This window comes from Hordeum vulgare, chromosome 7H (genome assembly GCF_904849725.1).
Source record: "Hordeum vulgare subsp. vulgare chromosome 7H, MorexV3_pseudomolecules_assembly, whole genome shotgun sequence".
Taxonomy (NCBI): Eukaryota; Viridiplantae; Streptophyta; class Magnoliopsida; order Poales; family Poaceae; genus Hordeum; species Hordeum vulgare.
In genome coordinates this window covers 173,630,807-173,654,921 of record NC_058524.1, presented here as the reverse complement: position 1 = coordinate 173,654,921, position 24,115 = coordinate 173,630,807, and the positions used below count along the sequence as shown (strand labels likewise).

Sequence of the window (24,115 nt, the reverse complement as noted above, 5' to 3'; positions counted from 1 at the left end):
TTTTTCTTTCAAGGAGAATTGATGTGCAAAAAAGATATAAATAATGGACACACCATTAAAGAGATATAATGAACACAATTGAACTATTAAATGAATGTTCAAGTTAAGAAGTCAAAGAAGTTGGATCAAAAAATAAGCTATCCTTATTTACATAGCACTCTCGTATTTCAAGATAAAATTCTGACCATCAAATTGACTGATAATACACAAGTTGCATGTTATAAAATTTATATCGTTGGAAAGTAACTTGAATGCAAATTGAATGGTATTGTGTGATAAGTACATTTTGTTGGTCGAACTTGAACCTGAAAACATCTGTGCACCATGTAAATAGCAACAGAAGTAGTAAGAACACAATTGATATGCTGGCAGTCAAATATTTAAATCATTGTCACAAAAATAATAATATACACCCAATGTAGCAATCTACCCACACAAATAGGGGATCATGAAACATGGGTTCAATTAAGTTTTTCTCTGAACTTTCTACCACCTGATGAAAGAAACATCGTACATGGTTCAACCAATAAAATCATGAACCCTGTGAAGGAAGAATTGATGTGCGCCACCAAAAGCTAACAGAGAAACTGGTAGAAAGAGATCTCACGTAATGCCACCATTTTGGTGGGATGTAAAGTAGGTCACCTTCCTCCAATATGTTGTCCATGAATTCAAGATCTTCTGTCCTCGGGAACTCCTTAACATCAATGTTGTCAAGATCTACCTGCAAAAGTGCAGAGACATTGTTTGTACAATAGTCTCATGAAGATCAATATCATTCAAAGAAATTACAGAGCACATAGCTTTAGGGCGAGAGGAACATGGATAGCTTGGACAGTTAGGAAGCAAGGTTGAACAAGAGGATGGTACGTAGCCAATATTGATTACCAAACTTGCTCAGCGTCAAGGTTGCTCACAGCAGATTTCGGAACAAATTTGGGCAGGATGGAACTGTGTCACCGCAGTTTCCGGAAAAGTACAAAAGGCAGGTAAAGGAAAAATGTTATGTACTAGAAGCTAGAGATCTAACTCTATTTTCTTGGCCTGCCAAATATTTTCACCCATACATATCCAGAAATACATTTGTTCTAACCACAGCATAGTTATCTGACTCAGACCACGCACCTGACTCGTATTGCTTAGCATAGTTTCCATGTGAGGGTACAAATCCTCGGAGACCGAAGCATGATAGAGTCTAATATACTTTCTGCCCAAGACCTGTCAACAACCACACATATAATAGATTTATTTAGAACCTAGACGAAATCTGCTAGTCCCATTGTCACAACTAATTAGTAGCTGGTTTAAATAAATAGCTAAAGGATATGACGGCAGACATTGGGAATAGGTGCCAGGATACAGCCATTTCCAGATCGATTTAAATTAGCGTAATGTTTTCCTAAACCTATGCTAAGCTGCATGAAAGAATCTCACCACACATATCTTGATTTGAGCATGCAAGAAAACACAACAATGAGCTCCGTCCGTCTCATTACAAAACTACGAATAACATGTGTTTTCACTTTTCAGTGTAAAAGATATAACTTCAACAAGTTTACAGCATACTAGTCCGCGTGCAGCCCACTTTTTTGAAAAAAAAAAAACATGAACACAAATTTAAGTGAATTTTCTAAAATAGGAATCACTTAACCGGCTTGAACAAATACTGATTAGTCCAACGAAGTAAGCATTCTCATCCATACAAATGAATGGTTGTCTTGATTTTAGTAGGAGGACGCCTACCTACTGAGAAGCAGAGGAAACAACAAAGGAGACAGCTTGGTTCAATATATAAATTTCATAAAGGGGGTCTCAAATTCATATCTAAGTGCAGTATGCAAAGTATGTTGAGAATCAGAGATTACTGGGTGAAGTATGAATATATCAGATTTGGGAACTTAAGGTCCGATGACTGGTAATTAATTTCCAACTGACCCCCATAAGATGTTAGGAAAATTGAAGGTTTCAAAATTCTAAAAATAAAAAACCAATCCACTCTGTAATAATTAAAACTTAGTCTGTTTTGTTTTGATCCAGCTCGAAAGTTAGTTCTGAACTTGTTATGTAGCAAGGTAGTTTGAGCTAGGCTTTCCCAGGACATTTCCTTGTGGTTATGCCTGTGTTGAAGGTTTCTTTGTTCCTTTTAGATGCTGGTAAGCGTGGAAGCTGTATGCTGGATGATGTCTGCTTCATTTTAATAAAATGGGGCAGGGGGGCAACCCCTTTCTTTAAAAAAATAAAAAAATCCACCCATCCCTCATACCCTCATCCACCAATCCTGTGTGACTGGACCTTGACACCTTCGTTTGCACTACATATTCACCTTCCCTGAAGTTGAACCTATATTTCAGAGAGAAAATTGCTGCACATATGCCCTTCCCTTGAGGTTGAGACCCGTATTTCAGAGAGAAATTCTGTACATAGAGTATGCATTCCAATTTCCCAGAAAAGTAAGTGTAACTCTAGTTGCAGTAACACATGTTTGATTATCATTCATGTGATACCTGAGCAAAAAGGTTGTGATGTGGGTCATGGTGCAATGGTGTCACAGTCCCATGAGGGCCAAACCAAGCATTGAGCGATTGGAGTTCCCCACCACCAGCATAACAGTACTCAGGAACCACTATGTCTTCACGGAGCTCTTTTATCTGCCAAATAATTACAAATAACACCCAATAACTAGATAGGAGAAAATTCCAGATATGAAAGAAAAAAGATCAAGCTTCTTGGGAATAGGTTACCTGGTCAAACAATGGATGCTGGGCTAAATACGTCAAGTTTCCAGAACAATCAGGTGATGACATTCTCTCAAGAAACTGTGAAAATGTGATAAGGTCCTGCCTCCATTCATTACAAACATAACTTTTTCCGACCTGACACACCATTAATGATAACAGTGTGCTGAGAACTTACACAACAAAAGGGAGAAGGATGCATAATAACAGTATTTCACAAAAAATAAGACCTAGCTCATTCAAGCCAAGCTACTCTTACGGATAACACAAACAAGCTATTGCTCGAATGACTTCTTAACTTCACAGTAGTCAAAAGACAAACGTGTATGCAACTATATGAAGGTTTATACATATGTTCTGAAGATATGTTAGATATAAAAGCTGCTTTCAGGGAGTTGTCTCAAATATATACAGTATACAATACTACTAGAAAATCAAGACTATATACATATGAAAATATATGCTACAAAAGCTTGGTCAATGACTTAAAACCAAAAGTAGACATATATAGGATAAAAAAAAACAATAGCAGATGGATGGTATAAAAGAGTTGGTTCAAACCGCTAGAAATTCTGATTGGTAACATGAATAGGCTGATTCGAAGTACAAACAAAACATAGTCTAGGCAGGATGCAAATATCCGTATACAGAAGCATGTGAAGCAATCTCTTCTATAAGAGATAAATTCTGCCTACTGTTAAAACTAGTCTAGGTCGCACGTCTCAACCTTATATCATGCACAAGAACGTAAGGTGAATAATAAAAGAGGGATAGAAAGCGAATGCAAAAATAAATACTTCCTGAGATAAGCTTGATTGAAGTCCTGGAGATGGAAATTGAGTATATGAGCCACTTGCTGGAAACCAGCCAATTTACTGTAGAATCAGATTTAATCATTCAATGCATTTCTTGAATGAAACTTCATTTTATTTCCCAATTAGAAGCATATTTATTTATTTAATTTTAATATTGTCTGAAGGAGGCAAAGTGAGCTTCACATTGCATAAGTACTTTACAGTGGACAAAATGTTAGAATTGATTTTGTTTATCACATGACAGGTCAATGTGCAAAGCGCAAGTGTGTGAGTAATCACCTCGACAGGAATAGTGCGGTCTCCGGCTATCTTCTCTAGGTATTTTATGTCCTTCCACTTTGTCCTTGCAGGCCAATGATCAATGCAGCCGCTGAGTATAACAGGGGACTCGCGTAAAAAGTAATCCTGTATAAATGCCTCCAAAGAAATGCATGTCCGCCGCTCGATTCGCTTACAAGATAAGGATTTCACTGGCAGAAGTTTGAGCACCTGAAACAGATCATTAAGAGCGTTGCAATAAGAAAAGGATTAGACATAATTACATAACAATATATTGGAGAAATCACAAGTCCATAGTCCTATCACATGTGAACACAATTCACTCACACAGTCCTATCACACGTGAGCACAATTCACTCACACAGTCGATGAACACGAGGACATAAGTACTTGCGCTGCATACAAATGTTGCAGCTTTTCTCCTCAGTGTTCGTGGTTCGTGCTACCCCACGAACGCGATTGTGCTGGCATGTACTAAGCCTAACCCAAGTATCTAGCTAACAAACTTACCTAATCAACTAAAAACGCGCACATGCAGTCAGTACACAGACTTCTGCTATGGCACCGTTATTGAACTAAAAAGAGCTGTCGTGACAGCGAAAAATACTCTGCCATGGCACCAAACCGGGACAACACAACTTTCCGTCTGTTAAGCTTCATGCACTAGCCGACGCAACCAAAAATCTAAACTGCTAGAAAGGGCTAGGCAATCCACATATACACTTCAACACCCCCTCTCACATGTGACGCGAGAAATCAACATGTGAATAGACTCGGTGGTATGACTCAAGAGGCCTATACATGATCATAGAGTGGGCAGCAGCAATTTTTGAATAAATTGCAAAAGCCAGGACTTGAACTCAAGACCTTTGACCCAGATACCATGTTAAGTTTCATGCGGTAGCCAACACAACCAAAAGTCCAAACTCATGGAAAGGGCTAGGAAATCCACATATACACTTCAACACGTCAACATTCACTCCCTAAACCTTGTGCATTCTCTCGGTCTCAATCATCCCGACCTTTGCTCGTTGCTCTTGAAGCTTAACACACCCTCGTTGCTCTTGAAGCTTAACACGCCCAAGTGCGTTGGTGGGCACATCGGTGACCTGTTCCTCCGATCTGACGGACTCGATCCGGATCTCCCCGTTCTCAACGCACTCCCGAATAAAATGATAGTGAATCTCAATGTGTTTGCTTTGGTCATGGAAAATAGGGTTCTTACTCAAACAAATGGCCAATTTGTTGTCAATGTTGAGCACCGCCACCCTTGGCTCTTCATCTCTGATTTCCTCGAGTAGCCGTGCGAGCCAAATTCCTTGGCATGCCGCCTTTGTTGCTGACAAGTACTCGAATTCGCAGGACGAGAGAGCCACCACCCTTTGTTTCTAACTAGGTTGTTGTTGAGGAACAACATGACGCTGGTGGTGCTTCTTCTGTTGTCAATGTCGCCTCCTAGATCGTTGTCGCCGTAGCCGATCAGGATAGGATATGATTCACTGCCGCCATGTGCTCGGTTGTGGGCTCTTGCATAAACCGAGACATGTAGCCAATGGAGGAGAGGTATGGCCTGGAGTGGGCAAGGTAATGCAACATGCTGACGATGCTCCGGTACTCTGTCACGTCCACAGGCTCCGCCGTGCTCACCCTGTTGAACCGTGCTCATCCTGCTTAGCTTGAACCACGGCCCCATGGGCACATCGCATGGATTACAATCCGCCATGCAGCTCTTGTCGAGGATCTTGACTGCATACCCAGCTTGGCACAAAACAATGCCAACGTCATGCTGCAATACCTCGATCCCAAGTAGTAATTCCACTGCCCAAGATCGCTCATCTTGAACAAAGCCTGCATTTATCCTTTGAAGCGTGTGATCGCTTCTTCGTCGGAGCCGGTGATGATCAGATCATCGACGTAGATGCCAACGATCAGCCAACGCAACCAAAATTCCGAATTAATGGAAATGGCTAGGCAATCCACATATACATTTCAACACCCCCTCTCAGATGTGACACAGGAAGTCAACGCGTGGATAGACTCAGAGGTATTGCTCAAGAGGCCTATACGTGGACAAAGGGGGCAACAACAATTTTTTAGATAAACTGTGAAAGCCAAGACTTAAACTCAAGACCTTAGCTCTGGTACCATGTTAAGCTTCATGCACTAGCGGATACCGACCACATGTATGGAGATCCCGCCCCCAGCGCTCCTCGCGTCGAATCCGTGGGTATAAAATCCATTCCCCATGTTAGGAAGTATTAGTATTAGTCTAGGAGTCCTCATTAGTCTAGGAGTCCTTATTAGTGTATGTTTACTTTCCTTGCACCTCAAATCTTGTGTAATATATATATGCCCCTTGGGCCTTCAATAAACATAAGTTGCTTTCCTAACATGGTATTAGAGCTTAGGTTATTTTTTTGGGACGCCGCAACTCGCCCTCCCGATCCAATCTATTCCCTCGCTCCCCAGCCGGCCTGATCTGATCGCTGATCGCTAGCTCCTGCTCGAGCTCGCAAGATCCGCTGGACCCACTCGAAGCAGGGGCCCAACTCCCGATCTCCTCCAGCTGCTGCTCTAGGTCGTTGCTCAGATCGATTCAACTCGTGCAGAACCAATCTTCCGCCGACGCCTCGTCCTGCTCGATCTCCTCTCGATCGCAGCAGGGGAGCAGGGGCGGCCCCGTCGTGCCCCCCGTCTTCCGCGACCCGTTCTGCCTCCGTCTCCCACGACTTGGGCCGCCGGCTGCACGTCCGCTGCTGGCCGCCGACTGGATGTCCGCTGCTGGAGTTCGTCAGGCCGGATCTCGTCGGCTCCCGTCTCGCAAGCCTCGGTTCCTTTCAATCTTGACGGTGTATTGTCGAGTTCGTCTCGCACATGCACTTTTCTTCGGTGTTGTGCTCTTCTGCCGCCATTGCATCTAGTCTACTATGTGCTTTCTAGTTTTTATTTTATTTTCCGCTGCGTCCACCAAATCCGTCGATGTTTTGTGTTATCACGTCATGAGAGTCCACCATACCTTTGTCCGTCAGCCTTTCTTTGGTCCTGATCCTTTCTATGCAACTTTTGTGGCCTATTTGCCCTTGTTGTTTTCTATAGGATTTTCTGGACTTCTTTTGCATTGTCGATCTACGTCCATCGTGCCTTATCCGCCGAGCTTCTTTTGCCGACGGTTGTCGTGGACTATGATTTTCTGCACAATGCTTTATTCTCTTGATGTGCCATCTTCTTTTGACAACCCATCTTCTCTTGATACTTATCTTGTATCTTCAAGTGATGCGGTGTCTACCTCTGATGTGCCATCTCTTCGTTCTCTCCTTCGGCGACTCGACAAGTTTTGAAGACTCCTCATGCTACGACGACACTCTCAAGACGCGGATTTGGATTATCATTGTTTTTTAGTATTACATCTTCAAATGCAATGCTATTGCATACGCTTTGCATTTGAGGGGGGGGGGGGGGGGTAGGAAGTATTAGTATTAGTCTAGGAGTCCTCATTAGTCTATTAGTATTAGTCTAGGAGTCCTTATTAGTGTATGTTTACTTTCCTTGCACCTCAAATCTTGTGTAATATATTTATGCCCCTTGGGCCTTCAATAAACATAAGTTGCTTTCCTAACACCCCACACCCCCGCTAAAACTAGACGCCGCTCTCTCCCATTTGTGGGCGGCACCACGAAACCCTAGATCCAGTTCTCCTTCTTCCTTATGCTGGTGGAGAGAAAAAATCCGTGGAGACGAGAGATCCTTTGCAGAGGCTGCTGCCTCCCCGACCGCCAGATCCCATGACCGACAAGGTGGATCGAGGTTTCCGCGGATATCACCGCGAGGGTTTCGGCGCGGGGCGGGAGGGGCGAGGGTTTCAGCGCGGGGCGGGAGGGGCGTGGCGCTAGGCGTTTCGACCGCGGCGGAGGGTGCTTCGGCCGGGGCATCGGCGGGGTTCGTGGTGGCAGCCGGTTCTCTTGGAGGAGGGATGGATTCGACAACAACCGCAAGGCCGACTACGCTTCTACCTCCGACACCTCGCGCTGGGACGCCGCTGCGAACACGGAGCGGCAGATCACCAACAAGAAGGGCGTGTGGGTGGAGAAGCACCAGAAATCCTCTGGATCGGGTGGAGGGAGCAGCTCCCAGCAAGCTCCACCTACGCTGGCGACTGCTGCGATTACTTCTCATCTTCCACAACAATCTGCTCCGACAAATAAGGTTCCTCGTTCCAAAACTGACGATTCTTGCCTTATCTGCAAATCATCTGGTCGCATGCCTGTTCGCTGTCCTCAAGCTTTTTGCGAGCGTCGCAATAAGCTAGGCCATCTTGCTTCTGTCTGTGATGAATTCTTACCATGGGAATGTATTGCCCCCATGTGCGTTTTCCAAGCTAGAGGGCAAGGGTTTTACTATATACATGATTTCTGTTCTGCTGCCCATGCTAGGGAACGCTCCTGCAATGTTATAATCACTGCTCTGAAAGGGAATCCTACTGTTAAAGCGATGAACGGGACTTCCTGTTGGAGTGCCATAAACTTCGAGGATTCAACACCAAATGGTGCGAGTGGGTTGAGAAAATTTTACATACACTGTTAGTGTCAAAATCAACAATACCACTGGAGCTTATTTTCAAAGTCACAAAGGGGTCCAACAGGGGGACCCATGTCTGCTTTTATTTTCAATATAGCTGCTGAGTGCCTAACCAAGATGGTTATGAATGCATAAAAAAACAACCTGTTCACAGGCTTAGCCTCTGATCTTATTCCCAATGGGGCTGCTATCCTGCAGTATGCAGATGACACAGTGCTTTGCATAGAGGATGATTTTGATAAAGCTAAGAACCTTAAGATTCTTTTATATATGTTTGAACTTATATCTGGCGTTAAAATTATTTTTCTGAAGAGCGAGGTGCTTTGTGTTGGAGGGGATGAGTCTACTCTTCAGAAATATGCAAGATCTATTTGGTTGCCAGATTGGCCACTTTCCTATGAAGTATCTTGGGGTTCCCGTGAGCTATTCAACTCTTAGGAATGTTGATTGGGAATTTGTTGCTATAAGATATCTTAAGATATGTGATTCCTGGATTGGTGATTCTGCTTCGCCAGGGGGCAAATTGACCCTGCTGAATTCCTCCCTGTCCAGCATTGCATCTATATGTCAATGTTTCTTCTTTCTAAAACTTTTATAGAAAGACTTGATAAATAGTGTCGCAAATTCTTTTGGTGCGGGGGAAGGGGCAAGAAACGATATCACTTAGTTAAATGGGCACGGGTCTGGCGTTCGAAGAAAAAAGGGGGTTTGGGAGTTAAGGACTTGCATAAACAGAACGTGTCCCTCCTTGCTAAGTGGTGGTTGAAATTGGAGGCGGGGCAAGGACTTTGGCAGGAGGTGGTTAGGACCAAGTACTTGAAAAAGAGCTCAGTGGCCACTGTCAGTGGGAAATTCAATGATTCCCCTGTCTGGAAGGCTATGCTCAAGGTGAAAGAGCATTACATGGCTGGGAGAAAAGTGATTGTCAATTCTGGAGATGTTGCCAGAATCTAGCACGATCCCATAGGGGAGCATCCACCCTTGTGTGAAACCTACCCTGATCTCGTTAGTATCTCGAATTATCCTGATGATACTGTTGTCTAATTTTGTGCTAGAGATAACACTTTGAATTTCAGACGAAGGATTGTTGGGGACCTTGCTCTTCATCTTGGTGAGATGAATAATGTTGTTGGGCAGGTTGACCCAGCGGCTGGATGTGACAAAATTGAATGGACTTTTGGTCCTAAAGGAAGATATACAACCAAGGCAATGTATTCCTATTTGGAAAGGAACATTGCGGGTTGTGACTATAGATGCATCTGGAGGGCTAAACTGCCTCTTAAGATTCAAATTTTTCTCTGGCAGTTTTTCCAGGATGCTGTGCTGACTAGGGATGTAATGAATCGTATAAATTGGACTGGCAACCTGAGCTGCTCTTTTTGTAAGAGCAGGGAAACTTATTTGCAATTGTTCTAACTATGTCTGATTGCCAGGATTGCTTGGCCAACGGTACGCTCGATGCTTGGCACTGATTTATGCCCAAACAACTTATGCCAGTTCAACTCCTGGTGTTATGCTTTCTTACTTGATGGGGAGCAATTCTTTACAACTGGGGTTGGCGACGATCTGCTGGGCAATCTGGAATTGCAGAAATCAGGCGACTTTCGAATTTAGAAAACCTGCATCCCCTTTCGAGATTGTGTTACAGCTTGTGTTCATCTACGATACTGGGCAGGTTTGCTGATGGAAGGGGATCGGGAGATCCTGCAGAAGGGTGCAGATATGCTGAAGGAGAACGCCAAGAGCATGATGTTGATCTGTGCTGCGGCCTGCATTGATGGGAACTGATGCTGAATAGGTGAAGCCCCTCTTTTGCTTGAAGCTGCTGATCTTCCTCGTTGATGATGATACCTGATGCTGGGATAATGAGAAGAAAGTTTGCTGTTGCTGCTTTATTCTTGTGTCAGAAGTAGACCGTATCCTTGTGTCTCTGTGTAGGCTGATGATCTCCTTTTGTGGACTGTAATTTGTTGACACTTAGTTGCGTGGTGACAGTGCTGCAGGGTTTTCGCCCCATGGTGAGCGTTGCGATTGCAAACGCTTGTTGTGGGTTTCCCTGTAGTGCTTGAGCTCGCTTTTCCCTTCTCTTTTTTTTCTTTGGGTCAGACTTTGAACTCGGTTGTATTTCCGTTATCTTGATAATGGAAAGGGGATTAGCCAGGCTCAAAAAAGAAAAAGAAAAACTTCATGCACTAGCCAACGGAACAAAAAGTCCTAACTGATGGAAATGACTAGGCAATCCACACGTACACTTCAACACCCCCTCTCACTTGTGACGTGGGAAATCAACGCGTGAATAGACTCAGAGGTATGGCTCAAAAGGCCTATACGTGGACACAGAGGGGGCAGCAGCAATTTTGGATAAATTGCAAAAGCCAAGACTTGAACTCAAGAACTCAAGACCTCCTCTCCACATTTGCAGAAACCCTTTATCCCTCCGGTCTCCAGAGTCTAGACTAGCCCCATCCCTCCCCACCTCATCCAAACAGATAAGAGAAACGTACTTTTGGTGAGATCTTACATTTTTTGTGAAATATTACCAATACTAGGGTGTTTTGTTTTCAAGTTTGTGAACATCTATGAGTCATTATGGATCCATTGCCGCGCATGGACATATTTGCCAGTAATTATTTCATCCTTGCACAATGTACAACTAATGGCTTGGTTTCCACAGGTTTTTGCAAAGCACTACTATTCGTGTTTATATTTTTTGGAACTTTCTTAGAGAGTTACCCATCTCATAGAGTTTTGGTTTGGCGCCGCCACTTAGTTTAAGCATATTGTTCAAAATTGTATGACCTAGAATTGTGATGACCTAAATTTGTGTTGTCCCGTTTTTATTCAGCAGTGTTTTGCTGCCATGGCAGCCTATTTTCACTGCCACAGCAGCTCTTTTGAGCTCACTAACGGTGCCATGGCAGAAATCTGCGTACGGACTGCATGTGCACGTTTTTAGTTGACCAAGTAAGTTTGTTAGCTAGATACTTGGGTTAGGTTTAGTCCACGCCCGCACGTTCTGGTTCATGGGATGCAACAAATGCTGAGATCGTCGTGGGCGTTATGTTCGGGCCGTTAGAGACCTCTTAGCTTTGTAACAAATAAAAGGAATGAGAAAGAGAGAATAGCTGCAGCGTGTGTACACGGTGTAAATACTTGTGCCCTCATGTTCATCGAACGTTTGAGTGCACTATGCTAGATAGCCACCTATTGATAGATTGGCTTTTCTTTCTTCCTCTCTTCGAGAGGAAAGGCGATCTCAGCTTCTCACCAGGAGAGTCTCCTCCGTCGCTGCCCTCCAGCGGCTCCCCTCCGCCGACGACCTTGTTCTTCAGTGGTGAGAAGGGTCGCCGGATCCACGTGTGGGGATCATGTTTAGGCCCTAGTAGCTTAGGGTTTTTGGCTGTTCATCTTCTTGGCTTTGGCGACGCCTGTGCTGAATAAAGAATCTTCAGATCCTTCTCCGAGGAGGCGATTGGTCCTATGGTTGGGGATGAATTTGGAAACCAGTCTCTTCAAGCAAGGATGGCGTGGCAGCGGCATCCTCGGGGTGGACTTGTGTCCTCGGACTCCTTCGCTGCGCCGGTGTTTGCTCCAGCGTCGGCGCGGAGCTTAGGAGGTGGTCCAGGAGCGGATGCAGATTTTGGTCTGCATCGGCAACATCTGGAAGATGGTGTATCGTGTGCTTGGTTCGTGGTTCGTGTGTGGGGGTGCCAGATCTGGAGTTCGATGGTGTGTCCGGGGTGTTGCCCTGGTCAGATTCGTTCAACGATAATGGTTTTACCTTTGGTGAGCCATGGCGATCTGCAAAGCTGCATATCAGTGACGGAGCTGCGTCAAGCTCGAGTGAGGAGGTCATCCATCATTTTTCCTTTGGTGGCTACTGCAGTGATGCCAGAGGTAGGTGACAGGCGTTGGTGTCAAGCTCAGAGGATTCTTCTGTCTTGATTGTAATTTTCCTTCTTGCCTGGTTTTCCTTTGTGCAAAGGCTAGCGTTCTTTTGTCTTTTCGGTTTTGTCAGGTCCGTGTTTACATGGCTTATACTATGATCTTTATGATATGAATGAGACAGGTATTAACATGCAAACAAATAGTGAATTGTGCTGGCAATTGGCATGGCTGATCTCGTGGACATGGCAGGTAGCAAGGCGGCATCGGTGAAGAGCAGTCGTTCGGGCTCGAAGACACCGTCTCCTGATGATCGAGGAGGTCTCTTTGGCAGTCATAGCCGACGCGGGCGAAAACACTGCCACGGCAGTAGATATCGTTGCCACAGTAACCACTCCAGAGGCGCGCGAAAGCGCTTCCATGGTAGTACAATCTACAAGCTCCAACCCGTACCGACGAGCACGTCTTCCTCAATAAAGAGCGCGCTCGCGCTGTTCTCCAATGCTCCCTGGAGGATGTCGATGTCACCTGGTACCTTGACATCGGGGCATCCAACCATATAACTGGCGACGAGGCGGCATTCGCCAAGCTGGACAAGGGCGTCTCCGACACTATAAAGTTCGAAGACGATTCTCTCGTGGCGATCCAAGGGCCCGACACCGTCCAGTTTGCTGTCGCCGGTGGGGAGCATGGGTGCTAACCAATGTGTATTAGATCTCGTGGCTGAAGAGCAACATTGTCCTCATCGATCAGTTGAACGGAATCGACTGCCCGCCGCGAGTTGAAGATAGATACATGACGATGCGCGAACACCAACGCCGCGTCCTTGCGAGGGTATCTCGCTCGCGCAATCGCCTCTACATCGTCCACCTACAACTCATCAGGCCAGTGTGCACGTCGACAAGGCGGTGTGGCGCTGGAACGCTCGCTTTGATCACCAACACTTCGGCAGGCTTGAGGGGATGGACGACAAGGCATGGTCCGTAGGTTGTCGCTCATCGAGCACACTGCGCAGGTGTGTGACGCATGTTTGAGCAAGAAGCGGCAGCGATCACCGTTCCCTCAACAGGCGAGCTATCGTGCCATGGAGCCGCTGGAGCTTGCACACGGTGACATGTGCAGTACCATCTCCTCGACGACACCTGGGAGCAAAAGGTACCTGCTCCTCCTAATGGACGACCATAAGGATACATGTGGTTTTTTCCTGCTGTGCAGCAAGAATCCGGGCAGAAGTTGCGCACATTCCTCTCCGGTCGCCGAGGGGGAATTCAACTCTGACAACTTTGCCGCTTACTTCGTCGACCTTGGAGTGCAAGGACATCTTATCGCGCCATACACACCATAGTATAGCGGCGGAGCCAGACCGTCGCTGGCACGACACGGTTCATGCTCCAGACGATGGGAGTGCCACCGCAGTTCTGGGGTGAGGCCGTGTCCACGTCCGTCTTCGTCCTCAACCGTGCGTACACCAGGAGTGTGACGGGAATAATGCCGTTCAAAGCATGGCATGACCGGAAGCCCACCGTGGATTTCCCGCATGTGTTCGCGTGTTGGCGGCACGCCATGATGGATGATATGGGCTCCATTGAAGCCAACAACACTTGGCGCCTAGTGGATCTTCTTCCAGTCATTGTCCAATAGGTTTGAAGTGGGTCTACAAGGTAAAAAAAGATGCAGGTAGCTCCGTTGTGAAGTACAGAGCCAGGGTACGTCCAAGGTCCAACAACATGGTGTCGACTACGACGAGGTCTTTGCTCCGGTGGCGAGACTCGAGTCCGTATGCCTCCTCCTCGCTCTCGTGGCGCGTGCTGTCTGGACTGTCCACCACATGTGAGCGGTGACCGGCTCATGTCAGTGGACTCGCCAACAGACATATAGGGGTCAGATTTGCACATTGTGGTTGTAGATGCTCTTAGTATATCATGCCACTAAACCAATCCATCTGCCACATCCCGCCTGCCTAAATGACTAACCCATTCAGAAGAACAGATTCAGCCATTTACCAATTTATGAGTTAAACTTGAGGTTAGGGTTTACCGGTAGTGGTTGTGCTTTACCTTGTGTGTTCAAGGAACACTTAGCCGACATGGGTTTGATGGAAAGCCTATGATTCCTGGATCATAAGAAGCCCGAAAGTAAAAGAATTTGTTTCAAAACAAAACGTGTGTTGTAGCTGTATGATTCTTTCGGCAATTAAGTTGTGACGATGAGACATGCTCTACATGCCTATATGTGATGGAACAAATAAACTAGAAAGTATAAAGTCAAAAGTAAAATTTGAGATCAAGGGGGAGAATGTTAGGTTGATCTCGTCCCGAGTGGGCCCAACGGCCCACCGGACCCTGATCTATGCGCCCTGATCGGGGGCGCCCAACCCGTTATGGTTGGTGGACCCCTGTGACCCGCGCTATATAAACAGAGGTGGGGTGTCGGGGCACGGATTACGAGATTCGCCACCATAACACTCCCACCTACAAACCCATCCGATCTAGGGTTAGCGCGGTGCTCACGGGAAGCACCACCGACGCCACACCCTTCTCTCCTTTCCCCACCTTCGTCACCACCTCACGATGGACGCCGGCGGGAGCTCATCGGGTTCGGGACAAGGTAAAGCACAACCACTACCGGTAAACCTTAACCTCATCGGATCCCTCGATCCTAACAAAACTGACTTATATAAAGCTAAGGGCTAAGGCATGCTTGGTTGGTAGCCAAATAGCCAATATTTTGGCATACGAACATTTGGGTATCCTAAAATTAGCCAATAGTAAATAATTATATTAAAATAAATTCCCTAAACATTCTGACTGTAACCTAGGATTCAACTTCCGATATAAAACAGTTGCTTAATCGCTGAACCCTCCTCCTGGCACAGCGATTTGATGGCCTGTGCCTCCTCCTCCCCTCCTGGCACGGCGATATGGCCTGCGCGGCGATTCTCGCCGCCGGCGCCACCGTCTGAGCGGACAGAGACTACCGATCACGTCCTCCTTTCCGTGCGTGGCAACCGTGTTCCGCCACGATCCCTTGACCCCAGGGGTTCTCGGACCCAAACCCGTGTCGCGCGCCGTGGCCGAGCCGCTTGGGGGCCCCGGTGCTACAGGGGAGGAACCTTATCTATTCGCCCTGTCCCCCACCACCAACCCCACACCACCCGCTGCCATTCCCACTTCCGATCTCGATCTCGATTCCCTCTTCAGCCACTTCTGGAGCTCTCCTAGGGTTTCCGCTCCTAGGGTTCCTGCCACCTTCGCCTGGTGGGAAGGAAAAGTGGGAGGGGATCAGCGGTCCTTCGCTCAGGTGGCTGCTTTGCCTCCGCGGACGCAGTTCATGGCGGGACGCGACGGAGGTAATTGATTCAATCGTGGAGATGGGGCGGCGGAAGGGAGATTCGGGCGTGGTGGTGACCGATATGGGCGCGGCGGTGCTCGCGAACATGGCGGTGGCGGCGGGGGACGCAACTTGGTGTGGATGCGCGACAACGACGAAGGTGGCTCCTCCAACATTAATCCACGCCATGGGTTGTCCGACAAGGCGCGGTGGGATGCTGAGGTGATGGAGCAAGGCGGTCCGCGCGGATCTGAGAAGTGGGGCGACAGCACCGCGGTTGCTAGAGCAGCAGGCGGAAAGCAACCTCAAATCCAAGAGCGTCGTCATCCTACTCCTGGCAAGAGGAACACCGCCCCACTAGTGGGTGGTGCTGAGGTTTGCATTTCCTGCAAGGATCCAGGTCACTTGCCTGCTTTGTGTCCTCGTTCTGTGTGTGGTAGATGTGGGAATCATGGTCATATGGCGTCGGTTTGCAATACGATGCTTCCTTGGGAATGTGTGGCTCCGATGTGTGGATTCCAGGCTAGAGGGAATGGTTTTTTCTATATTCATGATCACAGTACTCCGAATCAGAACACTGATAGGAACCGATTCATTGTTATATCTGTGGTGGAGGGGCAAGCGTCTGGTAGACAATTGGAGGAGTTTTTTAATGCTTATATTAACACAAACTGGAGATGTTCTGCTAGGTCGATTGGGCCAAAAACCTTTGTGATGAGATTTCCATCACCTAGGGATGTTGATAAGGCTTGTTTTGCTGAGAGCATGCATGTGAAAAGTTGTGGGGCTGTGATTAATTTGAGGAAGTGGTCAAAATCTGTGGGAGCTAAGGGCATACTTAACATAGCTTGGGTTAATGTCAGTAATATTCCCTTGGATAAAAGGCATGAAAAAAACATTGCATATGTGGGTTCCTTGGTTGGGGTCACTCTGGAAATAGACAAGGCTACTATAAACAGACCTGAATCGGTCAGGATTAAATTGGGTTGTAGAGATGCTGAAAATATTCCTACATCTGCTGAAGGAGTTCTGGGGGGGCATTTCTATGATTTTTTCTTTTCTGTGGATAAGATTCTTGTGAAAAATCCTCCTAAAGAAAAAATTAATGTGCAAATGGAGGCTGATGGGGGAAATTCTCCTAAAAGAACTAAGTTGAATGAGAATATTAGACCTGATGGGCAGAATATTTCTGCATCTACTATGGGGGAGTCTTCGGCTCCCTCTGGCATGTCTGGAGGGCAAAAAAATATGAGTGTGAGATTGGACACTATTCAGGAAAAAGTTGACATGATGCAAAATCAGGAAAAAAGTGAAGAAACTCAATCTGAGGAGGAAAGTGAGGAGGTGGATAATGTGTTGCTCATAGACTCTATGGCTGCTGAAGCAGAAAAAAATCATATGAAAGAAGCTGACAAACAATCTGCTATGGGCACTTCCTTTCAGAAAATTGTGGTGAATTCTATGCAGACTGCTTCCAGTCTTGTGATTCACAGCAAATTTTCTTCTTACTTGGATGCCTGTTTGGGAGAACCAACAGTTACTGAGATAAAAAATGATGGCAAGAATTCTCAGGAGAAAGAACAGACATACTTTGTGCAATCTCCTGGGGAAGCCTATGAAAATATGGAGGTTGTACCTACCCCTCCTGTGCTGGAAGAAGTGCAACCCAGGTTCAGCAAGAGAAATGTTGAGATCACTATGGGCCATGTTGGTGCCGGAGCTGAGAAGTTGGCAAAGAAAAGGAACTTACAAGGTAATGATCTGGTATCTAAAAATTCTTTTGATGTGCTATCCAATATGGAAATTGTTGATATGGCTGCTCATATGGGAGTGAATATACTTGATGATGATTTTACTGTTATTGATGTTATTAGAGAATTGGAAAAAACTAGAGCTAATATTGCTAAGAAAGTTAATGCTGATATTAAACAAACAGAAGAGATGTTGTTGCTTAGTAATGCAGCAGGGGAATCCTCCCCCCTTAATACAGCTTGGGGGGATGAGGGAGATATAGATGATGAAGGTTTTAAGAGTGTAAGATCTAGGCAAAGAGAAAAAAGAAAAGTTAATGTGGTTATTTCTAAGCCTGTTACTAGGAGTCAAAATCAAAGAGTGAGTGGAATTGCAGGTAAGACCATGGACCCTGGTAAACCTAGCAATAAAACTCATTCTCCTAAGATAAAAAAGAAATGATGTGCCTCTTCTGGAACTGTAGGGGGATGGGGAAAAAAGGTATGGCAACCTAATTAAGTGATTTAATTAGAGATTTCAACCTTGATTTTGTGGGGATTCAGGAGACAATGAAGAAGGACTTTTCCTCTAAGTTCTTGAGGAAATTTGATCCAGGGGATAATTTTTGTTGGAAGTGGATTCCTTCTGTAGGAAAATCTGGTGGTATTCTTTGTGGTGTTAGGAGTGCACACTATGACATTCAAACCTGTTTATTTGGCAAGTATATTCTGAGACTTGAAATTTGGGATAAATGTAGAAGGGGTACCTATTGCATTATGGTAGTATATGGTTCTGCTCATGAAGAACATAAGATGGAATTCCTTACTGAAATGGCAGACATGTGCAGGGGGGTTACTTGTCCTTTCATTATTGGGGGGGACTTTAATATCCTGAGATTTACCAGTGATAAAAATAAGAAAGTTAGACTGGGCCATTCCTCTGATCTTTTCAATACTATCATTAATACCTTCTCTTTGAGAGAGGTTGATATGAGTGGGGGACAGTACACCTGGTCCAACAAACAGAATATGCTTACTCTTGAAAAATTAGATAGAGTTCTCATGTCTAGTTCCTGGGAGCACCTTTTTCCTTTTACTTTTATTAGGAAAATTGTGAGGGAGATTTCAGATCATTGCCCTTTGATTTTAAATACTGAGGATAACATCCCTATCCCTGTTAAATCTAGGGGCTTTAAATTTGATTTGAACTGGTTACAGAACCATGAATTCTTACCCCTGGTAGCACAAATATGGAGGCAACCTGTTCATTCAACAAATCCTATTGATATTATCAATATTAAACTGAAGAGGTTTAAGAAAAAGTTTAAGGGATGGAGTTCCAATATTTTTGGTAAATCAAGACTGAGAAGGAAGTGGCTGAGAGAAGAACTTGGTTACTTGGAAATGTTGCAAGAAACTGATACCTTATCACCTGAACTGTATGTGAAAAAGGTAGATCTTGAGGTAGAGTTGAATAATCTCTTGATGGAAGAAGAAATTTCCTGGTTACAAAAATCTCATGATAACTGGTTATTGAAAGGGGATAACAATACTAGTTGTTTTCATAGAATGGTGAATGGAAGGAGGAGGAGAAATACTATTGTATCCCTTTGTTATGATGGGATGGTTATTGAGGGAAACAAAAATCTTCTGGAGCATGCCACAAACTTTTATAGGGAGCTTTTTGGTCCTGCTCCTGGGAACATGTGTGGGATTAAGAGCAACATGTGGAAAGAACAGGAAACACTACAAGATATAGACAATTTCATATTACTTAGACCTTTTTCAGAGCTGGAAATCAGGAGTGCTTTATTTTCTATGAAACATAATAAAGCTCCAGGCCCTGATAATATTCCAATTGAATTCTTCCAAAGCTGTTGGGGGGTAGTTAAGGATGATGTGAAAATGCTTTTTGATTGGTTCTATAATGATGTTTTAGATGTGAAAAGACTCAATTATGGGGTCATCACTTTACTACCCAAAGTGGTTGGAGCTGATAAGATTCAGCAATTTAGACCAATCTGCTTGCTCAGATGCATTTATAAACTTATCACCAAAGTGCTCACCATCAGACTTGAACCTTTTGTGGATGTACTGTTTAGCAGAAACCAAAATGCTTTTATTAAAGGTAGAGACATCATGGATGGTGTTATGTCTCTCCATGAAATTCTACACTATTCCTATAGCCGTAAGAAACCTGGGATAGTGCTTAAGCTTGATTTTGAAAAAGCCTATGATAAAGTCAACTGGGACTTCCTTCTTGAGTGTCATATTAAGAGAAATTTTAATCCTAAGTGGGTGGGCTGGATTAAGAACATTTTGGTAGGAGGGACTGTTAGTGTGAAATTGAATGATGAAATGGGGGAATATTTCCAAAGTGCTAAAGGTGTGAGGCAGGGAGATCCCCTTTCCCCTTTTTTGTTTAATCTGGCAGCTGATTGCTTAACCAAGATGGTCCTTAATGCACAGGAGAGTGGCCTTTTTAAAGAGCTGGCATCTGATCTGGTTGAACATGGAGTGGCTATTCTGCAATATGCAGATGACACTATTCTGTGCTTTGAAGATAACCCTAGGGAGGTGCTGAATATTAAACTGCTGTTGTATCTCTTTGAGATTATGTCAGGCTTGAAAATTAATTTCTTAAAGAGTGAAATCTTCTCAGTAGGGGCTGATGATGATACTGTCAGGAAGTACTCTGAGATGTTCAATTGTGATGTTGGAAGTTTTCCTATTAAATACTTGGGAGTTCCTGTCAGTTATACTGGCCTCAAAAGCTATGACTGGATGTTTGTAGATGATAAATTTGTCAGTCATGGTGAATCATGGATCAGTGAAACACTGTCTAGTGGGGGTAGGCTGATTAAAGTTAATGTTGTGCTCTCACATATCCCCTCTTATTATATGTCTATGTTCTTGATTAAAAGTCTACCTTGGAGAGATGGGATAAGCCCAGAAGGAAATTTTTCTGGCATCGTAATGGTAACAAAAAGAGTTATCATATGGTAAAATGGGGGAGAATTTGTAGATCAAAAAATAAAGGGGGCCTTGGGGTTAAAGATTTGAGAAAACAAAATATTAGTCTGTTGACTAAGTGGTGGTGGAAATTAGAGAGAAAAGAGGGGCTTTGACAAGACATAGTAAAAGCCAAATATCTCAAAAAATCACCTGCTATGATGGTTAAACAGAAAGCAAATGACTCCCCCTGTTGGAAAGCTCTTTTGAAGGTTAGAGAGCATTATATTGCTGGGAGAGGGATCAAGGTGAACAAGGGTGATGTTGCCACTCTTTGGCATGATGATTTGGGTGACAATGCTAATTTGAAAGATAAGTTCCCTGATCTTTTTGAGATTTGCACTGAGCAAAATATTACTGTGAATAAAATTGAATCCATGAACCCTTGCAATTCCTTTCATAGAAGATTTAATAGCGATATGCAAACAAGGTGGGATGAACTCAAGAATTATGTGATAAGTAAGATGGACAAGGAGAAAAATGATGAAATATTCTGGAAATTTGATAGTACTCAGGAATATACTACCAAGTCTATGTATCGGTGGTTAGAAAGAAACTTCGCTGGTTCTAATCATAAATGGATTTGGAAATCCAAGATGCCTTTGAAAATTCAAATTTTTATGTGGCAAATGTGCCAAGATGCTATTCTAACTAGAGACAACCTCAAAAAAAGAAATTGGCAAGGGGATCCTACATGCTCTTTCTGTGATCAGAAAGAATCTGCTCAACACATTATGTTTCTCTGTCCTGTTGCCAGAGTTATCTGGAGAACAGTGGGCTCGATGTTGGGCACTGAATGTGTTCCTAATTCCATGTGGCAATATTATGCTTGGATTAACTCCTTTTTACCTTCCTGCCCAGAGGCTTATACCATTGGTTTAGCTGCTATATGCTGGGCAATTTGGCTCGCTCGCAATCGTGCTACTTTTGATAAGAAATGGATCAATAATCCGTTTGAAATTGTGTTCACAGCTTGTGCTTTTATACTATACTGGACAGGTCTGCAGAAGCCGGAGATGGCTGAGGTGATGAAAAAAGGTGCGGAGATGCTGAAAACAAACGCTTCGCAGATGCTGCTACTCTGTGGGCCTCCAATGCCAGATCCAAACAAGCAGGATGAGGAAAGTGATAACTGGGACGAATGGTGATGCACTCGGAATATGATGACCCTGGTGTTATGGTGTTTTATCCTATCTTGGCCCTGTGAGGCATGTTGCTTAGTCTGGTTTCATATTTTGGTTGTGTTCAAACATGGTACTGGAGGTTGGTCTATCTTTCTTAGGGGTGTGGTGAGATTTTGGGTGATGCTAGGTTTTCGCCCCATAGCCTTGTGTTCCTGAGGACAGGCGCAAGGCGGTGGGTTTCCTAGCACTGCTCTGAATTCGCTTCTTCTCTTTCCCTCTTCTCTCTCTGATCTCGGATCCAAAACTCCAAAACTGTGTATTTCCGTTATGCATTTAATGGAAAGGGGAGAAGCCCGGTTCTAAAAAAAAAGGATTCAACTTCCTCACACAAAAAGTAACACCGGCTGCAACGCGCACAAGAGATAGTGGCCCACTTGAGGGAGGCTTTCCAGCCAGTGATGCAGAAAATTGTCTCAAGTGAACAAATTACCGGCAATACCAGCATACTGCTGGTAATTCTAGCTCTGCATTTTGGTGCACCAATCTTAAAAAAGGAAACTCACAATTGGCAGGCCAATAGAACAGAAGTACTCACATCGCCGAGGTCTTGATTCCTACTGAACCCTTCTCTCCACCTCTCCACGTTTCTGCCGGCGTCTCCTGCACCGTCGCCTTCGCCGTCGCGATTTCCGTCGGCGGCAACCAGCTTCATAGCCGCTTCGAGCTCTGCGCGGAGGAGGTCGCCACCCATGATGAGGCCCATGTCGAGCGCTCGGAGCGCCGCGCGGCGGTCATCACCGACGCCAAGGCTCGCGACGTGGAGGCAAGCGAGCGCGTAGGCGTGCCGCCACGCAGGCTCCACCTCGCTCCACGGCCCCGAGTGCAGCTGCTCCCAGGCCATATCCCGCGCCGCCTCCGCCGCGCGCAGGTCCCCCGCGGCCGCCTTCTCCGCGGAGGCCACGAAGGCGAAGCCTCCCTCCTCGGTGATCTGCCGCAGCAGCATCGCCCGCTTCTCCCCTCCCGCCGCCGCTACCGCTGCACCCGTCGGCTCGCCGGTGTCCATTTCGGAGTCGCTGAGCCCTTGGAAAAGCGCAAAAGCGGAGGTGCTGAGGACTGGAAAGGGAAGGAGATATTTTCGGGTGCCCGTGTGGGGCCGTTATAGTTGCGCTGCTTACTCGGATTCGGGTGTGAGGTGGATTGATTTGATTTACGATTGTGCCCTCGCTCCTAGTAAGACATGAGATATTTTCGAGCCGGATACTTGAGCTCGGATGTGGAGCAGAGGAGCAAGATTTACTTTTCTACCCTTGGTCCTTGTCAGAATAAGATATTTTTTGAGTAGATATTTTTGTAATGAACGGCTAGTAGAGATCGCGGGCGTATGATGCGCTCTTGGAAAAAGGGCATTCTGTCGCGTTGACATATTTCAAAGCTAGATAAATAGTACTTCCTCCATTTCAAAAAATTTATCTTTGATTTACCTAGATAAATGTATATAGTCATGTATTAGTACTTAGATACATCTATTTTTAAATAAATCAAAGGCAAAAAATTTAAGACGAAGGGAGTAATCTTTGTAGACAAATAAATACTTAAAATATGGAAAAAGTCTTTGGATCAACCGGTGGATCTCGCGAAAACGTCCACCATGCCGTATGCTCAATACGTGTCTCGCGGACCCACTTTTGTCTCTGAAACGCCGCACCTCTTCTTATCCAGTCATTCATCCGAGTCCTCTTCGTCTTCGTCACCTACCGCCAGGGCATCGCCGTCGTCGCGCTCCTCCTCGCCTTGCTCGCCACCAGGGGGCTCATGCTGTGCCCCATGGTCCGTCCCTACGTCGGCTCGCCCCGCCTCGCCCTGGGTCAGCCCTCGCTCCGTTGCTGTTACTTCGCGTCTCTTCCCCTGTGCTTCCTCTCCCTCTCCTCTAACCTTGCAGCCATTCATCCCCTCTTCAGTTTTTCGCAACACGGTCGTTGTTTCTGCAATGCAGCTGTTGTTTCAGGAGTTGGAGAAATTGTTTCTACAACCCGTTCGTTGTTTCAAGAATTGTTTCTGCAACACTGCTGCTGTTGCAGAAATACGAAGGAAAAAAATCTACAACAAAACGATTGTTTCTGGAACTCGGTCTTTGTTTCAGGAATTAATGGGTCCAAAGTTTATTTTTTTTCAACAAGGTGATTGTTTCTTCAACTCGACCGTCGTTCCAGGAATCACTAGGTGCCGGCCGGAGCCCCGCGCGCGGATTGGACGGTTGTGCGTGTAGATCGGACGACCGTCGAGGTGGCGGATGTTTATGATATTAAGTTATGTTAAAGATGCGACAATTAATATGATCGAAAAGAGTTATAATCTTTTGATGGGGTGAAAGGTTGAAATGCCGATTTCTACTGCTACGGAAAATTTCCTTCCCAAATTCGTATTCGCATTCTTTTTAAGGATATGATTTGCACATATAAGAATCTAATTGTATATGAATGTGGATAGAGATTTTTGGTTAACTGGATATCCAATGGATATTGTTGAGTATATTGATTAGTTAGGAAACATAACATAGACTAGGAATTATTTTCGTTTGTCTTATAGTACTTCAAATTAATCATGTATTTATATATATATATATATATATA

The 24,115-nt window shown here is 45.1% G+C and overlaps 1 protein-coding gene across 3 annotated transcripts; it reads right to left on the bottom strand.

The window, feature by feature from the left end:
- Positions 1–107: 107 nt before the first annotated feature.
- LOC123411037 (lysine-specific demethylase JMJ30-like) lies at positions 108–22,625 on the bottom strand. Of its 3 annotated transcripts, XM_045103957.1 has the most exons (7): positions 22,081–22,623; positions 3,830–4,039; positions 2,742–2,873; positions 2,505–2,648; positions 1,126–1,218; positions 608–724; positions 108–315 (listed from the first exon to the last, which is right to left on the bottom strand). In XM_045103957.1, the coding sequence occupies exons 1-7, from the start codon at positions 22,546–22,548 to the stop codon at positions 148–150; spliced, it is 1,332 nt and encodes a 443-aa protein (XP_044959892.1). In that variant the 5' UTR covers positions 22,549–22,623; the 3' UTR covers positions 108–147. The 3 variants fall into 3 exon arrangements, with proteins under 3 accessions (XP_044959892.1, XP_044959895.1, XP_044959893.1); XM_045103960.1 differs by lacking the exon at positions 1,126–1,218 and having other exon boundaries at positions 22,081–22,625; XM_045103958.1 differs by lacking the exon at positions 108–315 and having other exon boundaries at positions 364–724; positions 22,081–22,621.
- Positions 22,626–24,115: the final 1,490 nt, after the last annotated feature.

Bases quoted from the DNA above. Each gene is read 5' to 3' on its own strand.
- LOC123411037 (XM_045103957.1), bottom strand. From the start codon at position 22,548: ATGGACACCGGCGAGCCGACGGGTGCAGCGGTAGCGGCGGCGGGAGGG. The intron at 2,874-3,829 runs GTGATTACTCAC...ATGGTGTGTCAG, and splicing joins ACCGCACTATTCCTGTCGAG to GTCGGAAAAAGTTATGTTTG. The intron at 2,649-2,741 runs GTAACCTATTCC...ATTATTTGGCAG, and splicing joins AGCATCCATTGTTTGACCAG to ATAAAAGAGCTCCGTGAAGA.